Source organism: Podarcis cretensis (assembly GCF_951804945.1).
Source record: "Podarcis cretensis genome assembly, chromosome: 18".
Taxonomy (NCBI): Eukaryota; Metazoa; Chordata; class Lepidosauria; order Squamata; family Lacertidae; genus Podarcis; species Podarcis cretensis.
The window spans coordinates 11,684,855-11,707,712 of NC_137188.1; the positions used below are offsets into that span (position 1 = coordinate 11,684,855).

A 22,858-nucleotide genomic window follows, 5' to 3' on the forward strand; every position below is an offset into this window, starting at 1 on the left:
GGGGGTCAGACTAGAAGACCTTTGGCGTCATTTTTCCAGTTCTCTGATTCCGCGAATTAAAAAGCTGGTTTGCACGACGTCCCTGGTTTGCAGGTCAGACCCCGGGAGGTTTTGAGTGGATTGCAAAATATATTACTCTCTCCCACTATCTCCCCCCCCCCCAAAAAAAAACCCAATCCCCCTCGACACCGGACTTTTTCTTCTCCCTTTCTTGGGTTGTGCAAATTTTGGCAAGGCACTGGGTTGCAGGGAGCAGGTGGGTGAATCTGACGCAGCGATTTTGAGACTCTTTGCGACGCACCTCCTCCCGCTGTTGCAATTTCCTTCCTTTTCCCCACTGCCAAAAAACAAAATGAAAAAAGAGAGAGAGGTAGACCTCTCAAAACATCCGCCAGGCACCCAGGAAGCGAAATCCTTCCTCGTGGGTTTGCGCTAATTACAGGAGAAACTCGAAAAATGAGAATATCGTGGAAAAGTTTTATTTCAGTGATTCAACTTAAAAGGCGAAACGAATATACGAGATGGACTCATGACATGCAAAGAGAGATATGTCAAGCCTTTGTTGTTGTTGCTGAGTCGTTTAGTGGTGTCCGCCTCTTCGTGACCCCCTGGACCAGAGCATGCCAGGCCCTCCTGTCTTCCACTGCCTCCCGCAGTTTGGTCAAACTCATGCTGGTCTCTTCGACAACACTGTCCCACCATCTCGTCCTCTCTCGTCCCCTTCTCCTTGTGCCCTCCATCTTTCCCATCTTTTCCAGGGAGTCTTCTCTTCTCATGAGGTAGTTCCAAAATTGTCACAGTAACTATCGTGCAAATTTTGTTTTTTGTTGGTATAAATAAGGAAGCATTAGTTTTGCAATCTGCATTGATCCCAATACAGTGTATCATTGTTGTTGCTCATAAAGCACAGCCCTAAGGCATCCCCAATCTGCGGCCCTCCAGATGTTTCCCACAGATCTTCCTTGTAGTAGTTTAACCTGCTTTCGAGCTTTCAGTTCCCTGTATCTTCAGCCGTTCTTCAGCCTTCCCCTCCCCTTCTTAAATTAGTATTACAACCAGGGTTAGGGGCAGCTAATCGCCATGTGGCACCTTAAACCGACTGTAGCTTAGGGTCGGCACAACAGCACTGTTCCCCCCCCCCCGAGGAGGAAGGAGATTGTTGTTGTTTAGTCGTTTAGTGGTGTCCGCCTCTTGGTGACCCCCTGGACCAGAGCACGCCAGGCCCTTCTGTCTTCCACTGCCTCCCGCAGTTTGGTCAAACTCATGCTGGTAGCTTCGAGAACACTGTCCCACCATCTCGTCCTCTGTCTTCCCCTTCTCCTTGCGCCCTCCATCTTTCCCAACATCAGGGTCTTTTCCAGGGAGTCTTCTCATGAGGTGGCCAAAGTCTTGGAGCCTCAGCTTCAGGATCTGTCCTTCCAGTGAGCACTCAGGGCTGATTTCCTTCAGAATGGAGAGGTTTGATCTTCTTGCAGTCCATGGGACTCTCAAGAGTCTCCTCCAGCACCAGAATTCAAAAGCATCAATTCTTCGGCGATCAGCCTTCTTTATGGTCCAGCTCTCAGTGGCCAAACTTGGCCTTCCCGCTGTTTTGGGACTACAAATCCCATCATCCCTAGCTAACAAGACCAGTGGTCATGGATGATGGGAAATGTAGTCCAAAAACAGCTGGAGGGCCGCAGGTTGGCCACCACTGTTGTAGCAGATAGCTTGACGGAGACACCATAATCCTATATTTAGGATGGTTTGACCACCAAACCTTCTTAAATATCTTCGCAGAAGTTTACGAAAAGCTTGGCCTATTGCTCAACATCCAAAAAACCAAAATACAAAATAACCCCTCTGCACCACCACAAATCCAGCTCAATGGTGTAACGTTGGAAAATGTTGATCACTTCAAAAAGCATCCATTCTTCGGCCATCAGCCTTCTTTATGGTCCAGCTCTCACTTCCATACATCACTACTGGGAAAACCATAGCTTTTACTATATGGACCTAATGTCAAGCCTTTATTTATTATCATTGTGATGATCATGGCGTACAGCTGATGAAAACCCCAAATGATCATCACAGTTATAACAAATAAAGGCTTGACGTATCTCTCTTTGCATGTCGTGAGTCTTATCTCGTACAGTGGTACCTCGCAAGGCGAATGCCTCGTAAGACGAAAAACTCGCAAGACGAAAGAATTTTTCGTTTTTTGAGTTGCTTCGCAAGGCGTGTTGCAAGTTTGTTTCCTTTTTCTTAAAACCGTTAATACCCAGGGTGCATTCAGGGGGTGCAGTTGTGACTTGACTTCGAGGAGCAACTCATAGCACGCGGTGTGGTAGCCTTTTTTGAGGTTTTTGAAGACTTTGGTGATTTTTGAAGCTTTTCCAAAATCCGTGCTTCGCAAGACGAATAATTCGCAAGACGAAAAAACTCACAGAACGAATTAATTTCGTCCTGCGAGGTACCACTGTATATTAGTTTCACCTTTTAAGTTGAATTACTGAAATAAATGAACTTTCCTGCAATATTCTATTTTTTTGAGTTTCTCCTGTAGATGTACGGAGGGGAAGAGGCGTTTTTCTTAAGGAGGGGCGGGGAGACTCGAACTCATGGCCCGGGTACCGAACGCCGGGAGATTTCAGGACAGGACGGGTAAAAGGGAAGGTTGGACTATGGAACTGGCTTCCGCAGGAGGCAAGATTGGCCACCGACTTGGATGGCTTTGAAAAAAGGGACAAATTCATAGAATCGTAGTGTTGGGACCCAAGGGTCATCTAGTCTGACCCGCTCCCCGCAGTCCAGGAATCTCAACTGAAGCATCCAGGATAGATGGCTGCCCGACCTCTCTGCTTAAAAACCTCCAAGGAAGGAGCGTCCGCCTCCTCCTGAGGAGGACCATTCCCAGCTCTCGCTGTCAGATGTTGAGTCGGAAGCCACGGGTTCGAGACCTGCCCTCCGGAGCAGGAGAAAACGAGCTTGCTCCCTCTTCCCTGTGACAGCCCTTCAGACATTTGGAAGACGGCTCTCCTATCTCCTCTTCTCCAGGCTAAACATACCCAGCTCCTTCAACCGTTCCTCATCAGGCTCGGTTCCCAGGCCCTGGCGTACTCCTTCCACCTTGCCGGCACCCTCCTTACAATGGGGCGCCCTGAACCCACAGGAATCCAGGCAGAGGTTGTGACCAAAGTGGGGCAGAACCCTCTTGATAACGCCTCCTCTTCGAGCAGGGATACTGGGGGAACTGGGACCCCACCAGATCTCCCAGTAGCCCCAGCCCGCCAGCTCGTGGACAGCGGCAAAGGACAATGGGAACTGTAGTTTTTCAACTTCCGGCGAGCCACAGCTCCCTATATCCCCGTATTCCAAGGGCAATCCAAACCGGAATGGGTCTCTGTTGTGCCTTTGCAGAACCTCTCCTAATTTTCTCGCCAGCTGCAAACCTTTTTGATGTCTTGATCCCTTTACCTCTCATCCCGGTTCCTGACCTCCCTCTTGTTTGCGTCCTAGTTTTTATTTTCCGAGCCGACAACAGTTCCTGTCTTCCTTTCTCCTCCGCCCACGCGGCCTCTTCGCCTTTCTAGTTTTTGTCTATTTTATGGGAGCGTCTAGACTCTTTATGGCCTCCCCGGGAACAACAAACCTTTGCTGACAGTGACCTCTTTAAAAAGCAACAACACCAAAATATTTTATTTTCCCTCTTAATGGCAGGGCAATTTAAGCCACGGCACAACTGAGCTCCTTTGGGCAATAAAAGCATTTTCCTCGCCCGCCCGAGTTTTGGGATTGATTCCCAGGGAAGTTGTGAAGGACCGGGCGAAATACGGCGTTCTGTTTAGGCTTGGAAGGTTACATCACTCTGTCTCGCGGTGACCAGTGTGCTCTGTAACTTTCTCTGGATGTTTCTGTGTTTTGTTTGACGCAGGCGTTTTTCTCCTGGCCCAAACTGGTGCCGAGGTCTCTTACGTTTAGCAAACACAGCCCATTTCACAGATAGGGAGACTGAGTCTCGCCCCGCAGGAACAAAATCCATAGCTGGGTTTCCACCAGTCCAAGCCCAGGTGAGCTGCGCAAGAGATCATCTGCATACTTATTTCAGTCATTCAACTTAGAAGGTGAAACTAATAGATGAGATAGACTCATGACATGCAAAGAGACATACAGTGGTACCTCAGGTTACATACGCTTCAGGTTACATACGCTTCAGGTTAACCCAGAAATAGTACTTTGGGTTAAGAACTTTGCTTCAGGATAAGAACAGAAATTGTGCTCCGGCGGTGCAGCAGCAGCAGCAGGAGGCCCCATTAGCCAAAGTGGTGCTTCAGGTTAAGAACAGTTTCAGGTTGAGAACGGACCTCCAGAACGAATTAAGTACTTAACCTGAGGTACCAATGTATGTCAATCCTTTATTTCTTATCATTGTGATGTTCATTTGGGGTTTTCATCAGCTGTACGCCATGACCATCACAATGATAACAAATAAAGGATTGACATATCTCTCTCTGCATGTCATGAGTCTATCTCATCTATTAGTTTCGCCTTTGAAATTGAATTACTGAAATAAATGAACTTTTCCACGATATTCTAATTTTTTGAGCTTCACGTGTGTGTGTGTGTGTGTGTGTGTGTGTATATATATATATATATATATATATATATATATATATATGCAGATAAAGGTGAAGGGACCCCTGACCATTAGGTCCAGTCGTGGCCGACTCTGGGCTTACGGCGCTCATCTCGCTTTACTGGCTGAGGGAGCCGGCGTACAGCTTCCGGGTCATGTGGCCAGCAGGACTAAGCCGCTTCTGGCGAACCAGAGCAGCGCACCGAAATGCCGTTTACCTTCCCGCCGGAGTGGTACCTATTTATCTACTTGCACATGGACGTGCTTTCGAACTGGTAGGTTGGCAGGAGCAGGGACCGAGCAACGGGAGCTCACCCCGTCATTGCGGGGATTCGAACCGCCGACCTTCGGATCGGCAAGTCCTAGGCTCTGTGGTTTAACCCACAGCGCTACCCGCGTCCCCATAAATGTAGATATTCTGGGTCTATTCCCTCCTCTTTTGCAAGCGTGTCCAGGGATTGGCGTGGGGGTTGAAGAGGAAGAAAGAAAGGAACCGGGTGGATTTCGACGGATGCGAGCTGCTCGAGAGATGGATTGCGTCCCTCCCATAATGACTGCAAGAGGGTCAATTTACTTTCTTCTAAAATATTGATTAGGGCTTTCTCTGCATTAGCCGGCCGGGCAGATAATCTGCCCCTGGCAGCCAGCAGCTGCTAGGAAATGGACTCTTAGACGTGTGAGATCTGCTTTCCGTCCAACTTTTGCAAGCGGATGCGCCCCTCGCAAAAGATGCCTTAACAACGCGGAATCGGGCCATTTATTATTTTTTTGAGGGTCTTTTAAAAATTAAAACTTATTAGGAGTAATAATTAAGATAAAATAGTTATAAATAATAATATAATAAAATAAAAATAAAAAATTATTAGGAATAATGATTCAGATAAAATAGTTATAAATAATAATATAATAAAATAAAAATAAAAAATTATTAGGAATAATAATTGAGATAAAATAGTTATAAATAATAATATAATAAAATAAAAATAAAAAATTATTAGGAATAATGATTCAGATAAAATAATTATAAATAATAGTAAAATAAAATAAAAATAAAAAATTATTGGGAATAATAATTAAGATAAAATAATTATAAATAAAAATAAACTAAAATAAAAAATTATTAGGAATTTCAACATAGCAATTTTAACGAAGAGACATCATCCGAATTGTTTCCCTCCCGCACTTTTCCCCAGCCCTCCCCATAACAGATACCCACCCCCTGGCTTCCCTTGGCTCCTATCTCTGGTTTCTCAACGTATATTTTTATCTGCATGTTATAAAATGGTGAAGATCCTCAGTTTATCTATCTGTCAGTCCGTCGGTTTTATTGCACGTAGCCAAAGGCTGCCGCAATGTACACAGAACCATTCAAAGATTAAAAGGAAATGTCATGGATTGATGCAAAAAAATTAAAATGATTATGTTATCAAGACATTACCTACTCTAGAATGTCTTTAGAATGTTGTATTACCGTATTTTTTGCTCTATAAGACTCACTTTTTCCCTCCTAAAAAAGTAAGGGGAAATGTGTGTGCGTCTTATGGAGTGAATCCAGGCTGCGCAGCTATCCCAGAAGCCAGAACAGCAAGAGGGATTGCTGCTTTCACTGCTTCTGAGATTCAGAATATTTTTTTTCTTGTTTTCGTCCTCCAAAAACTAGGTGCGTCTCGTGGTCTGGTGTGTCTTATAGAGCAAAAAATACGGTAAATAAATTATTATTATTATTATTATTATTATTATTATTATTATTATTATTTAAACAGAGCTATAAAAGGACTGGCTAACGCCAGTAAAATTATAATAAAAACATAATAGGGGGAAAAGAAAAAAAGCAATTTAAAATAGGGGTTAGAATACAATTGAAAATGCAGCCTCATTTTAGTAGTAGCCCATAGATCGTAGGCTCTGAAACAGCCCCCGAGGGGCAGTCTGTACATGTTCAGTGACATTTCAATGTCGGCCACGGGGTCTTTTTCCCCTGAAGTTCCCATGGGGGATAGCTGGGGGCCGCGGTTTTGCCGTGGCCGGTCTGACCGGGAAACCGGCCGGGCTACGCTTGCCGGAGCTCCGAGTTCGAATAATCCCCCAAGTTGGTTAGGTCAGTTATCTCCCTTCCTCTCTCTCTCTTTTTTTTATAAAAATATTTCTTATTAATTTTAACATATAAATTATAAAATGCACCACAAAACTTATCACTTGTACAATCTTTTTAGACTTCCATCAGCACCTCTGATGATCCACCGTTTTAACCACTTCTTATGCATTTCTTAACTTTATATTGCCTTTACATCTCTTAACAAATCATCCTTCCCCTTCTCCATTTTTGCAATACTTCCAATAATACTCCTCACAAAACTTCTTGCAACCCGACAAACGCCGTCTGTTCTTCACAATTACTTTTCAAATAGTCCGTAAATTTAATCCAGTCTTCCGTGAATTTCTGGTCTCGCCGGTTTCGAACCCTTCCCGTTAGTTTATCTAGTTCTGCATAGTCCATTAACTTCATCCTCCATTCTTCAATCGTCAGTAACTCTTCTTGCTTCCTTTTTTCTCTCTCTTTCTTTCGCCTCGTCTCCCTCACAGGGTGGTCGCAAGGCTCAAACGAGCGAGCGCCCGTTGCTTGGAGTCGTTGCCTCGCACGGCCGGCCCCCGAAGCTTAACAAACCAAGACAGGCATGTGTGTCCTGTGAACTTCTTTGCGGTTTAATCCTGCTCCGCCGCAAGTTTCGATCCCTGTGCATAAACACAACTCCGTATTCCTGCCTAGACAGGGGGCGGGCAGGTGTGGAGGATTCCCTGGTCCTGAATGGGGTGACCGTGCCCCCGAAGGACCAGGTGGGGGTCATTCTGGACTCACAGCTGTCTATGGAGGCGCAGGTCAGTTCTGTGTCCAGGGCAGCTCCATCTGGTACGCAGGATGAGACCCTCCCTGCCCGCAGACTGTCTGGCCAGAGTGGTGCATGCTCTGGTTATCTCCCGCTTGGACTACTACAATGCGCTCTCCGTGGGGCTACCTTTGAAGGTGACTCGGAAACTACAACTAATCCAGAATGCGGCAGCTAGACTGGTGACTGGGAGCAGCCGCCGAGACCATATAACACCGGTCTTGAAATACCTACATTGGCTCCCAGTACGTTTCCGAGCACAATTCAAAGTGTTGGTGTTGACCTTTAAAGCCCAAAATGGCCTCGGTCCAGTATACCTGAAGGAGCGTCTCCACCCCCATCGTTCTGCCCGGACACTGTGGTCCATCTCCCGAGGGCCTTCTGGCGGTTCCCTCATTGCGAGAAGTGAGGTTACAGGGAACCAGGCAGAGGGCCTTCTCGGTGGTGGCGCCCGCCCTGTGGAACGCCCTCCCACCAGATGTTAAAGAGAACAACAACTACCAGACTTTTAGAAGACATCTGAAGGCAGCCCTGTTTAGGGAAGCTTTTAATGTTTGATGTATTGCAGTGTTTTAATTTTTTATTTTTTTTTGGAAGCCGCCCAGAGTTCTTAACCTGAAGCACTATTTCTGGATTAGCGGAGTCTGTAACCTGAAGCATTTGTAACCTGAAGCGTATGCAACCCGAGGTACCACTGTATTCTGTTGGGAGACGCCCAGAGTGGCCGGGGAGGCCTGGCTAGATGGGCGGGTATAAATAATAAATTATTATTATTATTATTTGTTTGTGCAGGGGGGGACCAGAGAGAGTTGTGGGTCTGGCCTCGTTCGCCTCCTCTCCAACTGACCCTCGCTCGACGCTGAAGGGGTAACGTAAGCCGGACCATATACATGACAGCAGGTGCGCACAGCTGCCGAAATGTCACACGAGGCTGGGAATCCTTGCAGATTCCTCTCCTGATCTCAGTCTCCCCCTCCAGAGGGACAACCCCCCCCCCCACAACAGGCAGCTTCCGGAAGGAGGAGGAATCCCAGAGGCCCGCACGATTAAAAAATAAAAATAAAACGAGCCCCAAACATGTCAAGCCAGGAAGAACGGCAGAATCGGAAGTTGGAAGGGCCCCTCCGAAGATCATCCATTCCAACCCTCTTCTAGTAATAATAATAATAATAATAACAATTTATTTGTACCCCGCCTATCTGGCTGGGTTATCCTCCTTCAGGGATACTGGGCTGAGGCCGTTTAGGGCTTTCAAGGTCAGCACCAACACTTTGAATTGTGCTCGGAGCCAATGTAGGTCTTTCAAGACCGGTGTTATGTGGTCTCGGCGGCCGCTCCCAGTCCCCAGTCTAGCTGCCGCATTCTGGATTAGTTGCAGTTTCCGGGTCACCTTCAAAGGCAGCCCCACGTAGAGCGCGTAGCAGTAGTCCAAGAGGGAGATAACCAGAGCATGCACCACTCTCGCAAGACAGTCCGCAGGCAGATAGGGTCTCATTCTGCGTACCAGATGGAGCTGCCGTGGACACAGAATTAACCTGTGCCTCCATGGACAGCTGTGAGTCCAAAATGACTCCCAGGCTGCGCACCTGGTCCTTCAGGGACACAGTTACCCCACTCAGGACCAGGGAATCCTCCACACCTGCCCGTCTCCTGTCCCCCCAAAACAGTCCTTCTGTCTTGTCAGGATTCAACCTCAGTCTGTTAGCCACCATCCATCCTCCAACCGCCTCCAGACACTCACAAGGTACACTGCCTTGGCAGCTGTAGGTTCCACTTCTGGTTTCTGCGGACCACGCAGCCTAGCTTTTCACTTCCGACAGCTGGGGAGAGGGTTCTTTTTAGAGGAGGGGGGAAGCTAGATTTGGTGAGAGCGTCTCCAGGCACACACATATATATTTAACGAATTCCTTCGACATTCTTCACATTTCTGGGAAGGCTGAAGCCGTCCGGCCGTTCCCCTTTACAGCCGAGCGAGATATCCATTTCTCTCGAACTCGGGATTGCGGGGAGCTGATTGCAGTTCTTGGCTCACCGCTCAAGAATGTAGGTGCGTTGGAATTGAATTTTATTATTACGGTCAGAGACCAGTTCCGGCTCGCTTGCAATATCCGGAAAAGCATAAAACACACCAGGAATACATGGAATTGCAATTGGGTATAACAGAGGCAATACAGACATAGCGGCAGTTAAAATTATATATTAAAATAAAATATAGCCTAAAATTGTCATTTAAAACCTAAATCATTTTGGTAGTACAGTGGTACCTCAGGTTAAGTACTTAATTCGTTCCGGAGGTCCGTTCTTAACCTGAAACTGTTTTTAACCTGAAGCACCACTTTAGCTAATGGGGCCTCCCGCTGCTGCCGCACCGCCAGAGCACGATTTCTGTTCTCATCCTGAAGCAAAGTTCTTAACCTGAAGCACTATTTCTGGGTTAGCGGAGTCTGTAACCTGAAGCGTATGTAACCTGAGGTACCACTGTATTATTATTATTATTATTATTATTATTATTATTATTAGCCCTGAGAAGGCTTACACAACCTTACACAAGCCAGGGAAAAGCATATTCCAAACAACAGAAGGAGAATCAGAGAGCATCTTCTCTGTGGCCGAATTATTATTAAGGGGATTAATTGAGGAAGCAGGAGAGAACCGCCGGCCCTCTTTGAGCCGCTTGGAGAAAAAAAGCTTAACCTTTACTTGGTGGGAACACGGGTGGGGCTGTGGGTTAAACCACAGAGCCTAGGGCTTGCTGATCAGAAGGTCGGTGGTTCGAATCCCCGCAATGACGGGGTGAGCTCCCGTTGCTCAGTCCCTGCTCCTGCCAACCTAGCAGTTCGAAAGCACGTCAAAGTGCAAGTAGATAAATAGGTACCGCTCCGGCGGGAAGGTAAACGGCGTTTCCGTGCGCTGCTCTGGTTCGCCAGAAGCGGCTTAGTCTTGCTGGCCACATGACCAGAAGCTGTACGCCGGCTCCCTTGGCCAGTAAAGCGAGATGAGCACCGCAACCCCAGAGTCGGCCACGACTGGACCTAATGGTCAGGGGTCCCTTTACCTTTACTTATCTCTGGATATTGCTCTGGATATCGTCCCTGAGCTGGCGGGGTGGGGAATGGATGGGAACCAGGGTCCCCACGACAGCATTCCCCGCCCTTAAGAGGGGATGCATGCAGGACGGCTGCCGTAACGGAGACAGCTTTTCGAACAGTCTCCAAGGGCCAGCCCCACGCCGCCACCCCCCCATTGTAGTAGTCAAGCCCCTCTGGGTTGCAAACGGCCGCATTCACAGAAAGGAAACCTTCTCGGCTTCCCCTTTTAGAAGGCCTGCCCCCCCTCCCATTGAAAGGAAGAGAAGCAGAATCTCTTTGCATGTACGAAACGCAGCCTGGCCGTGTGTTTTTATTTTTAATGACTGGTGCAGCCCCAGCGCACCTGCTTGTTTCTGTGGCGACTCATTTAACGGGTTCGCCTGGCCTGCAAGTAGTTGCTTTCGGTTCCTCAATTTCTGTTATCTTCTTTTTGCCACCCCTCCCTCCCGATCCGGTGGTTGCAGCGTTTGGCTGCAGGCAGCATCGAGCCTCTTTCTCAAAAGCGATGTTGTTGTTGTTGTTTCTCTGCTTCTCTCCCGAGCCGGGCGAGCATGAAACCCGGGAAATTTAAGGGACATCATCCATAAGGGACAGCAGCGGGACACAGCGCTGGGATAAGGGAGTTTCCCGCCAAATAAGGGACGGTTGACAGCTATGCTCTTTGGCTGCCGTTCGAATGTGTTCCTGCGCCGTAGCTGCATGTAGCCAACTCGGGCAGGGCAGGGGAAATAAATAGAAGCGAGACCCCGGGGGGCTTGGAAACTCCGCGCGGGGCGTCTTGGCTTCCGACTGACGTGACACGTACAGGTTTCAGGGAGGACCGGCCAGGAGGTCAGCAACTGGTGCCAGAGAGAGACATTCCTGTTGACAGCTGCCTATTAATAGCTGGGAGCAGGGGCACCCAGTTTCCGCCCGCCGGGGAGCCCAGCGAGGGGAGAGGCAGCTTGCCAAGGGGGAGAGGCGCGTTGCCGTCACACGCCGGAGGTCGTCGCGATTCGGTCAGCGGGGGGCCAGAATCTCCCTGCGTCGGACGGGTTCACATATCGTCTCCTCCTGCACGCGTGTTCAGCACGGTTGCGTTGTGCGCAATTTCACTCACCGTATTTTTTGCTCTATAAGACTCACCTTTTCCCTCCTAAAAAGTAAGGGGAAATGTGTGTGCGTCTTATGGAGCGAATGCAGGCTGCGCAGCTATCCCAGAAGCCAGAACAGCAAGAGGGATTGCTGCTTTCACTGCGCAGCGATCCCTTTTGCTGTTCTGGCTTCTGAGATTCAGAATATTTTTTTTCTTGGTTTCCTCCTCCAAAAACTAGGTGCGTCTTGTGGTCTGGTGCGTCTTATAGAGCGAAAAATACGGTACATGCTTTCAACAGTTGTAGTCGGGCTGTTTGAGACTGGCACGGTTTAAAAGCGAGCGAGGCAGAGACCTTAAACCTTTTGATGTTTTATTGCTTTATTATTATTATTATTATTATTATTATTATTATTATTATTATTTTATTAATTTTATTAATATTCTGTTGGGAGTTGCTCAGAGCGGCTGGGGAAACCCAGCCAGATGGGCAGGGGATAGATAATAAATTACAGTGGACACTCGGGTTGCGAACGTGATCCATGCGCGAGGCACGTCTGCAACCTGCAGTGGCACGTCTGCGCATGCACGGGCTGCGATTCAGCGCTTCTGCGCATGAATGGCCGCCGAAACCCAGAAATAACCCGGTACTTCCGGGTTTTGGCGGTCTGCAACCCGAGGAAACAACCTGAAGCGTCTCTAACCCGAGTTTCAATGTACAGTGGTACCTCGGGTTACATACGCTTCAGGTTACAGACTCCGCTAACCCTGAAATAGTGCTTCAGGTTAAGAACTTTGCTTAATTCGTTCCGGAGGTCCGTACTTAACCTCAAACTGTTCTTAACCTGAAGCACCACTTTAGCTAATGGGGCCTCCTGCTGCTGCTGCCTCGCCGCCAGAGCACAATTTCTGTTCTCATCCTGAAGCAAAGTTCTTAACCTGAAGCACTATTTCTGGGTTAACGGAGTCTGTAACCTGAAGCGTATGTAACCTGAAGCGTATGTAACCTGAAGCGTATGTAACCCAAGGTACCACTCTATAGATTCCCTCTGGGGGATCTAGTGGTCAACGGTGAGGACAGGATCCTGCGTCAGGTGGCTCCCAGTTGGGCCTGATCCAGCCGCAGGGCTGTTCTTAGGTTCAAAGCATGGGAAATTGAGCAACAGCTTGCTAATTCGCCCGTGCTTTTTGACTGCTCCTCTACACGGCACACCTCTCTGTCGCCCACAGCAGGACGACATGGGGCTCTGGACGTTGTGTGCTTTTTTGCAGAGTTGCTGACCCTGCTGTTTTCTCTGCTCACGGAGCCTCTCATTAGCTACAGGGCTGGGCTTGGTTCGGTTTTCGAAAACAAAAGTCTCCAGCCGTCCCCGGGTCCCCAACTCCCTTTTGCCTCGAGCCGGGCGCCTCTGCCTTTAAAGAACACATCTTCCTGCCTAACCACCAAGGCTGAAACAAACCCGACGAGTCTCTTTCCTGAGGAACCTCGGGAAATTAGCAATTCGCCGACTCCCCTGCATTCCCACAGAGACCAGTCTTTGGGGTTGAGGGTGCTTTTCTGACCGTGCCCTGAGTTTTCCGAGCGGGTAATTCATTTTCCTTGCTTGCTCTAAAGGTAAAGGGACCACTGAACGTTAGGTCCACTCGTGGCCGACTCTGGGGTTGCGGCGCTCATCTCGCTTTACTGGCCGAGGGAGCCGGCGTACAGCTTCTGGGTCATGTGGCCAGCAGGACTAAGCCGCTTCTGGCGAACCAGAGCAGCGCACAGAAACGCCGTTTACCTTCCCGCCGGAGCGGTACCTAGTTATCTCCTTGCACTGTGTTGCTTTCGAACTGCTAGGCTGGCAGGAGCAGGGACCGAGCAATGCGAGCTCACCCCGTCATTGCGGGGATTCGAACCGCTGACCTTCTGATCGGCAAGCCCTAGGCTCTGTGGTTTAACCCACAGCGCCACCCGTGTCCCTGTTTGTGTTTCTATATTGCAAACCACCCTGTGGGCAAGCCAGAAGGGCATGTGCCACTGATTCGGGTCTGCCATCTCCACAGAGACAGAAGCGTTTTTAGTATGGAATTTGTTCGAATTGTGCCTCAAGAACAGCCGAGGGCAAGACATTCAATCTTGTGAGAGTAAAAGTGAATCTATATTTTAGAATTGCTAGGTGATGCAGAGAGGGTGCCAGAGAGTCAAAGTGGGAAGGTGGAAAACAGTCATGCCATGGGCAAAATGTCCTTATTGTGGCCAAGTTGTCTGACGCTCAATATCATTTAAAGGTAAAGGTAAAGGGACCCCTGACCATTAGGTCCAGTCGTGGCCGACTCTGGGGTTGCGGCGCTCATCTCGCTTTACTGGCCGAGGGAGCCGGCGTACAGCTTCCGGGTCATGTGGCCAGCAGGACTAAGCCGCTTCTGGCGAGCCAGAGCAGCGCACGGAAACACTGTTTCCCTTCCCACCAGAGCGGTACCTATTGATCTACTTGGACTTTGATGTGCTTTCGAACTGCTAGGTTGGCAGGAGCAGGGACTGAGCAACGGGAGCTCACCCCGTCACGGGGATTCGAACCACCGACCTTCTGATCGGCAAGTCCTAGGCTCTGTGGTTTAACCCACAGTGCCACCCGCATCTTGCTTGCTTTAGGGGTGGTGAAATCTTGGTTTCTGGCGGCGATGTGGGTTTCCCCCACCCCCGGAAGAATAAAAGAAATTGAATTGGGAAATGTTCCTGCTCAAAAGAGGCACTGGAATTTTTTCCCAGGTGCCCTCTTGGAAGAGAGATGGGGGAAGCATTTTGCGGGTGCCGAGGGCCACACTGCCCTTCTGGGGGCCAGGTGGGCAGGGTCAGAGGTGAAAGTGGGCGGTGCGATGGGCGTGAATTTTACATTTTTTGTACTGCCAGGCTAGTTTCTAAACCCCCAACCAGCCCCTCTCTATCTTACGCCCAGGTAAGCGAGAGGCGAGATCGAGAGGGGAGTTTTCCATCTGGGCCCAAACACTCCAATCAGAACTGGGGAGGGGCGTGGCTTCGGGGAGTGGGTGTGGTCTTGGAGAGACTCCTGGGGGGCCAGTTGGAAAGGACTTTTGTTGTTGTTGTTGTTCAGTCGTTTAGTCGTGTCCGCCTCTTCGTGACCCCCTGGACCAGAGCACGCCAGGCCCTCCTGTCTTCCACTGCCTCCCACAGTTTGGTCAAACTCATGCTGGTAGCTTTGTGAACACTGTCCCACCATCTCGTCCTCCATCATCCCCTTCTCCTTGCGCCCTCCATCTTTCCCAGCATCAGGGTCTTTTCCAGGGAGTCTTCTCTTCTCTTATGAGGTGGCCAAAGTACTGGAGCCTCAGCTTCAGGATCTGTCCCTCCAGTGAGCACTCAGGGCTGATTTCCTTCCGAATGGAGAGGTTTAATCTTCTTGCAGTCCATGGGACTCTCAAGAGTCTCCTCCAGCACCAGAATTCAAAAGCATCCATTCTTTGGCGATCAGCCTTCTTGATGGTCCAGCTCTCCCTTCCATACATCACTCCTGGGGAAACCAGAGCTTGAACTATACGGACCTTTGTTGGCAAGGAGATGTCTCTAGCGTGTTTATTTTCCTTCTCTTTAGTCATCAAAACCAACTACTTTGAAACTCCAGGTCTCTTGCCCAACAATTGCCTAATAATCGTCGTTATCGACGAAACTTGCGAAATGGATTCTTCCATCCCCCTCCGGCGGAGGAATAAAGTTTTGGGGAAATTTTCTGGGACCTCGTGCTCCATCCTACATCCCTGCATTTTCTGGATAGGGTCTTAAATTTGCAGGGGAATAAATTAATTTATCCAGAGGTGATTTTTTTTGGAGGGGTGTGTGTCACGAAGAGGGGTTGCTGGTGTTTTAACATATTTTTAATCTTTTGTTGGAAGCTCCCCAGAGTGGCTGGGAAAACCCTGCCAGAAGAGCGCGGTAGAAATAATATATTATTGTTATTGTTATTGTTACCAAAGGGGACTAGAGCTGAACGGCGGTTAGGATCTCTCAAGAAGTTAATTAATTGGGGGCTAATTAATGGAAGGAGAACATGTTTGGTCCCCGTGTCTGGCCTTCTCTGACGTTTAAAAGTCTCTCCTTGCTTCTTCGTATAGAAAATGGCACATTGGCAATTTGTGTCTCTGAGGCTGTGCCCCTCAAATCCCCTTTTGAGTACCTTCTGAAAGACTTGATTATCGAAAAGACATTTAAAACTTCCAATGTAAGTCAAATTGAATATTCAGGCTAGGTAGAAATAACCGCTGGAGCATTTGCAATCCATATTTTCTGGGGCGGTCCCCCAAATGCAATTCTTTGCCATTCCAAAATAATCTCAGAAATGTTAGGAATACACATTCCAATCAAACCCCCAGCATTTCTCTATAGATAAGTAAAAGGCATTTCTGTCGTCTCCCGGGACAGAAGGGTGCCAACAGCAACTTATCATGCGCAGCAATTAAGCAGCTGGTAATCAGTTTGATTAGTTGGGACGCCGGTGGCGCTGTGGGTTAAACCACAGAGCCTAGGACTTGCTGATCAGAAGGTCGGTGGTTCGAATCCCCGCAATGACGGGGTGAGCTCCCGTTGCTCGGTCCCTGCTCCTGCCAACCTAGCAGTTTGAAAGCACGTCAAAGTGGAAGTAGATAAATCGGCACCACTCCGGCGGGAAGGTAAACGGCGTTTCCGTGCGCTTCTCTGGTTCGCCAGAAGCGGCTTAGTCCTGCTGGCCACATGACCCGGAAGCTGTACGCCGGCTCCCTTGGCCAATAAAGCGAGATGAGCGCCACAACCCCAGAGTCGTCCGCGACTGGACCTAATGGTCAGAGGTCCCTTTACCTAATCAGTTTGATTAATGCAGCTGAAATAATAGTTGCAAATAATATTTTTGGGAAGCAGGGAGGAGCTCTCACCCTCCCACACACTTTTGAATGGGTCAAAAAGATGTGGACTATAATCAGATAATCACCAATATTCTTCATTTGGACTTTGCTATTTTAACTGTGCGCAAGTAAATGCACTTATTCCGTGTGCCTGTTTCGTAGTTTTGATTTCCACGTTTTGATTTTCACCTGTGGGCACTAGCGGTCCTCTCTGGGTTTATAGACATTATTGAACGAAATTTTAAAAATCTTTACCAAAAAGAAAGAAAGATGTGGTCTGTGATGAAATTGATCATCAGTAGGAGAATCCAAGCAACTCGAGCAGAATTTATGGAGAAATGGCTATTTTTCCTGGTTTTTCGGAATTGCAGCGTTAACGATAACCTGCAGCCAAGTCTTTTCGGTTTATTGTAAAAAAAAAAAAAATTAATTGGGAACTTGGTTGTAAACGTATTGCTTTGCTGCAGACCTGATTGCGAACCTTGAAAATACCAAAAGCGATAGCATAAATGTCATGGTTTAGTCTTTTACTAATGAAACTGTGAATTAAAGATTGAAATAAGAAAACCTGCAGAAGGAAAGGAGGGAAGTCAATGGCTCTAAGGAGCATAAAGTAAGATAGATGTTAAAAGACTTGATATTTTTGTTTGTTGGTGTTGGTGTATCTAAAATGAAAACTTAATAAAAAGCATATTCCAAAAAAAAAGAGCAACAACGTTTGGAATGCCGTAAAAGCTTGTTTGTGTCTGAAATAAGATACACTCTTCTTTATTAATTGAGAAAAATAACAAATAAAAAAATTTACCAAAAGCGAATACTAGATTTCTGGGTCTCCTATTCAATCAGTAAATAACATTTTTTCCTCTTTGTTTATTCTTTGTTCTTTTTGTTTCATTTTTTTCCTCGGTATATAAAATTTGTATATAATTTTTGAATACTGTATTTTCTGGCATATAAGACTCCCTTTTAACCCGGAAAATCTTCTCAAAAGTCCGGGGTCGTCTTATACGCCGGCTACAGCAGCAGCAGCTCCGGCAGCAACTCCCTACCAAAGGATAAAACGACAGCAAATTAAATCAGAGGACCCCAAGCTCTCTAGATGAAGCAGAAATACGCTTGAAAATTGGCCCCAGAAGCCACCGGCCACTGGGAAGTGGAGCAGATTTCTGAGCCAGACTGGAAACTGGTTTTTTAAATTTTTATTTGGTGTGCGTTGGAAGAGGGGTAGTCTTATACGGCGAGTGCCGTATTTCTCGCCCTATAGGGTGCAGCGGCCCATAGGGCGCACTTCTTTTTTTGGGGGGGGGGAATAAAGAAAAAAAATTATTTCCCCCCCGAGCCCCAAAGAGCAAAGAAGCCATGACAGCGAGCGGGATGGATCCGGGATCCAGGGCTGGGGGTCCGGGAGCGAAGGCGAGCTTGTGCAACCTCGCCATCGCTCCTGGAGCTTGCGGGGCTGGGGGCGGGGGAAGCCCGAGCTTCGCCTGCCCCCAGCCCCCAGAACAGGCTGCTATCCGCAAGCCTTGGGAGCCCAACGGGAACTCCCGTCGGGTCTCCAGGCTTGCAGATACCTGCCGAAAGCCTGGGGCGTGTCCCGCTGTGCTCCCCGGGTTTCGGGCTGCAGGCTACTGTCCGCAAGCCTTGGGAGCCTGGCAGGAACTCCCGCCGGGCTCCCACGGCTTGTGGAGAGCTTCCTGAAGCCTGGAGAGCGAGAGGGGTCGGTGCACACTGACCCCTCTCGCTCTCCAGGCTTCAGCGAAAGCCTGAATTCGCCCCATAGGACACACACACATTTCCCCTTCATTGTTGGAAGGGGAAAAGTGCGTCCTATAGAGCGAAAAATACGATATATCCCAAACTCTATATTTTAACTTGCGGGACGCGGGTGGCACTGTGGGTAAAAGCCTCAGTGCCTAGGATTTGCCGATCGAAAGGTCGGCGGTTCGAATCCCCGCGGCGGGGTGCGCTCCCGTCGCTCAGTCCCAGCGCCTGCTATCCTAGCAGTTCAAATGCACCCCCGGGTGCAAGTAGATAAATAGGGACCGCTTACCAGTGGGAAGGTAAACGGCGTTCCGTGTGCTGCGCTGGCTCGCCAGATGCAGCTTGTCACGCTGGCCACGTGACCCGGAAGTGTCTTCAGACAGCGCTGGCTCCCGGCCTCTAGAGTGAGATGAGCGCACAACCCTAGAGTCTGTCAAGACTGGCCCGTACAGGCAGGGGTACCTTTACCTTTACTATATTTTAACTGGAAAGGTTGGGGTGGGCGTCTTATACGCCCAGTCATCTTATACGCCAGAAAATACGGTAATTGGGAACTTGGTTTGTAAACGTATTGCTTTGCTGCAGACTTGATTGCGAACCTTAAAAATACCAAAAGCGAAAACAAGATTTCTGGGTCTCGGGGCTGGGAGTTAAGGTGGCGTTTTCGCATCTCCCCGTTGGAAACGGTCTCCGAATAATGTGTCTCCTTCGTCTTATGTCGCCTGCAGCTTTACGAACTCGACGGAGACCCTAAAAGGAAGGAATTTCTGGACGACCTTTTCAGCTTCATGCAGAAGCGAGGTGAGAAGGCAACCCACCCCTTTCTCCCTGTCTGTCTGTCTGTCCGGCAAATCTTTTGCAACGGATACATTTGCAAAGCCAGCTTTGGGTAATCTTCCTCTGTGCTTGCTAAGGTCACACACATACACACAAGCGCAGGGCGTGCCGATTTGCAGAAAAATACTTCTGTTGCTTCATTCTCTCCTCCTCCTCCTCCTTCTCCGACGAAAAAAGGCAATTAAAAAAATTTCATTTATGGATTTTTTTCCAGTTTTACATTTACACCCTTATATAATATTTTACATAGACCAGGCGTCAGCAAACTTTTTCAGCAGGGGGCTGGTCCACTGTCCCTCAGACCTTGTGGAGGGCCGGACTATATTCTGAAGGAAAAATTATATGAATGAATTCCTATGCCCCACAAATAACCCAGAGATGCATCCGAAATAAAAGGACACATTCCACTCGTGTAAAAACACCAGGCAGGCCCCACAAATAACCCAGAGATGCATTTGAAATAAAAGGGCATATTCTACTCATGTAAAAACACGCTGATTCCCGGTCTGTCCGCGGGCCGGATTTAGAAGGAGATTGGGCCGGATCCGGCCCCCGGGCCCTAGTTTGCCTACCCATGACATAGACCCTGGAACTAGGTCTATGTAAAATAGGCAATTTCCTACCTAAGAGGTAGAAGTGCACAAAAAGCTTAGAGATTATTATTATTATTTATTAATTCAACTTATACACTGCCCTATACCCAGAGGACTCAGGGCGGTTCACAACAAGACCACAACACATAAAATCAAACCAAAAGCGGTAACCCAAGCCACATTCTAAAAGGGCATAGGGTGTAAATTGGAACGACCAAAGGCCTGGTTAAAAAGGAACGTTTTTGCCTGGCGCCCAAAGGTGTATAATGAACAACGTTAATTAAAGGCGAATCGTTTATCTCGCCCCTGTCCACACCAAGTAAAAAAGCAAAACCTGCGATGTTTTCAAAGATTGCTTGGGAAAAGAATGAAAAGAATTGCTTTGCCGCAGTCGCAGGGGTCGGGGAAAGAGATGGTTAGTGACGTCACGTGTTCGGGCCAATACGCCGAGATTCCTGCTGCTACGTTGCTTAACGTGGCTTTTACTGGGCAATAAAAACCCGCGCTGGCTGGCAGCTGAAGGGAGTGTCGAGAAAAGCGGTGGGAAGAGAGATTTACCTTAAGTCAAGGAATCCGATTGTGGGGAGGGGGGTGGCGGTTGTGGGGGGGGGGGAGAGAAGCAGATGGTCTTGTCTCAGGAGCTTTGCACGACCGGAATGTACATCTAGGAAACGATTACGGGGGGTGTGCAATGGGCGAGGACGGGCGTAAAGGAAATTGCAATATGCTTTTGTGGGTTTAAGGGACACGGGTGGCGCTGTGGGTTAAACCACAGAGCCTAGGACTTGCCGATCAGAAGGTCAGCGGTTCGAATCCCCGCAATGACGGGGTGAGCTCCCGTTGCTCGGTCCCTGCTCCTGCCAACCTAGCAGTTTGAAAGCATGTCAAAGTGCAAGTAGATAAATAGGTACCGCTCCGGCGGGAAGGTAAACAGCGTTTTCGTGCGCTGCTCTGGTTCGCCAGAAGCGGCTTAGTCCTGCTGGCCACATGACCCGGAAGCTGTACACCGGCTCCATCGGCCAATAAAGCGAGATGAGCACCGCAACCCCAGAGTCGTCTGCAACTGGACCTAATGGTCAGGGATGTTGTGTCCGCCTCTTGGTGACCCCCTGGACCAGATCACGCTAGGCCCTCCTGTCTTCCACTGCCTCCCCCAGTTTGGTCAAACTCATGCTGGTAGCTTTGAGAACACTGTCCCACCATCTCGTCCTCTGTCGTTCCCTTCTCCTTGCGCCCTCCATCTTTCCCAACATCAGGGTCTTTTCCAGGGAGTCTTCTCTTCTCTTATGAGGTGGCCAAAGTCTTGGAGCCTCATCTTCAGGATCTGTCCTTCCAGTGAGCACTCAGGGCTGATTTCCTTCAGAATGGAGAGGTTTGATCTTCTTGCAGTCCATGGGACTCTCAAGAGTCTCCTCCAGCACCATAATTCAAAAGCATCCATTCTTCGGCGATCAGCCTTCTTGATGGTCCAGCTCTCACTTCCATACATCACTACTGGGAAAACAATAGCTTGAACTATATGGACTTTTGTAGGCAAGGTGATGTCTCTGTTTTTTAAGATGCTGTCATTGCTTTCCCCCCAAGAAGCAGGCGTCTTTTAATTTCGTGGTTGCCATCACCATCTGCAGTGATCATGGAACCCAAGAAAGTAAAATCTCTCACTGCCTCCATTTCACAGGCTGTAAATAAACCACCCATTTTACAGGTGGGATAGTTAAGGCTGCAAAAAGACCTCTCCTGCTTCCCCCCCCCCAAGACCCGCCCCCAGCATCCTCCCTTAAAGTCTCTCTCTCCTGGGATCCAAATCATAGGCCGGCTGCCCCATCCTCTGGCCGGACACGGTTTAATCCCGGAAAATGGCCCGTTCCTTCCTGCAATAAAACGGTCGGAGGACACCACCATCACACAAACATCTTCTGGCTGATGGGCGGCTGCCGTCGGCTCTTGTTTTCTCCTCCCGATTGTTCCCTTCGGCTTTAAGGAAGCAATAAATCACTTAGAGGGGGAAGCGGGGTTTGTTTTGCCCCCCTTTTGAAAGCCGCTCCTTTTGTCCACTAACTAGGAGTGCCCATACCCATTTGTGTGCCAAAATGGTCTCTTTTTTTTTGTTCATGGGCCAGGATTCAGTTTCCCCAAGAACCTCGGGTTTTCGCTGCTTGTTCAAGCTTCTAGACCTCATGATGGCATCATCGTCATCATCATCATTATTATTGCTATTATTATTCTTGTTAGGGGTGCCCTGCCTTTTTCCTTCCAAGGAGGTCAGAGCTGGTGGCCATGATTCTCTGCCTCCCCACCTCCACCCCGTTTTGTCCTGACAACAAACCTGTGAGGTAGGTTAGAGAGATGGGGAGATACTCTTCCCCGAAATCACCCGATGAGACTCGTGGCTTGAATCGTCGAGGCATGTAAACGTTTTGAGGCGAATGCAAAACGTTGGACCTGCAGCGAGTTAAAAGCGTCTTTTCTTTCTTTCTTTCTTTCTTTCTTTCTTTCTTTCTTTCTTTCTTTCTTTCTTTCTCCCCCTCCTTTCTCTCTCTCTCTCTCTCTCTTTCTTCCCTTTTCTCTTTCTTTCTCTTTCTGTCTTTCTTTATATCTCTCTCTTTTTCTTTTTCTCTTTCTTTCTTTCTCTCTTTCTGTCGTTCTTTATCTCTCTCCTCTTTCTCTCTCTCTCTCCCTCTCTCTCTCTCTCTCTCTCTCTCTTTCTTTATCTCTCCTCCTCTCTCATCTATCTATCTATCATCTATCTATCTATCTATCTATCTATCTATCTATCTATCTATCTGTCTTTCTCCCCCCCTCTTTCTTCCTCTCTTTCTGTCTTTCTCTCCCTCCCTTATTTCGGCCCCGAGCAGATGCAGAAAGGGTGTGATTTGAATGCACCAGACCTTTCGGGGGGGAAAAAACAGCCTGATGCAAATTGGAGGCTCTGTGGCTTGTCTTTGGTCAAAGGTGTTGGGGGAACGGGAACAGAGTCTTGTTTGCTTTCTGAAACCTGCCGGGGTGTTTGTTTCAGAGTAGGCAGGCATGCAAATATAGCACATTCAATGAAGAGAGGCAGCGCGGTATAACGGTTAGAGCGCTGGTCCTGGGAGAGACCAGGGAATCAAATCCTAATCCCCCTTAAAAAA

The 22,858-nt window shown here is 48.4% G+C and overlaps 1 protein-coding gene across 3 annotated transcripts in view; it reads left to right on the top strand.

Annotated features, from left to right (window-relative positions):
- Positions 1-22,858, top strand: part of ARID3A (AT-rich interaction domain 3A) — a 67,406-nt gene that overhangs the window by 28,995 nt on the left and 15,553 nt on the right. For all 3 annotated transcript variants that reach the window (XM_079960680.1, XM_079960679.1, XM_079960681.1), the window contains exon 4: positions 19,026-19,098. In XM_079960680.1, coding sequence (XP_079816806.1) covers positions 19,026-19,098 — 73 coding nt within the window. The remainder of the gene's footprint in view (positions 1-19,025; positions 19,099-22,858) is intronic.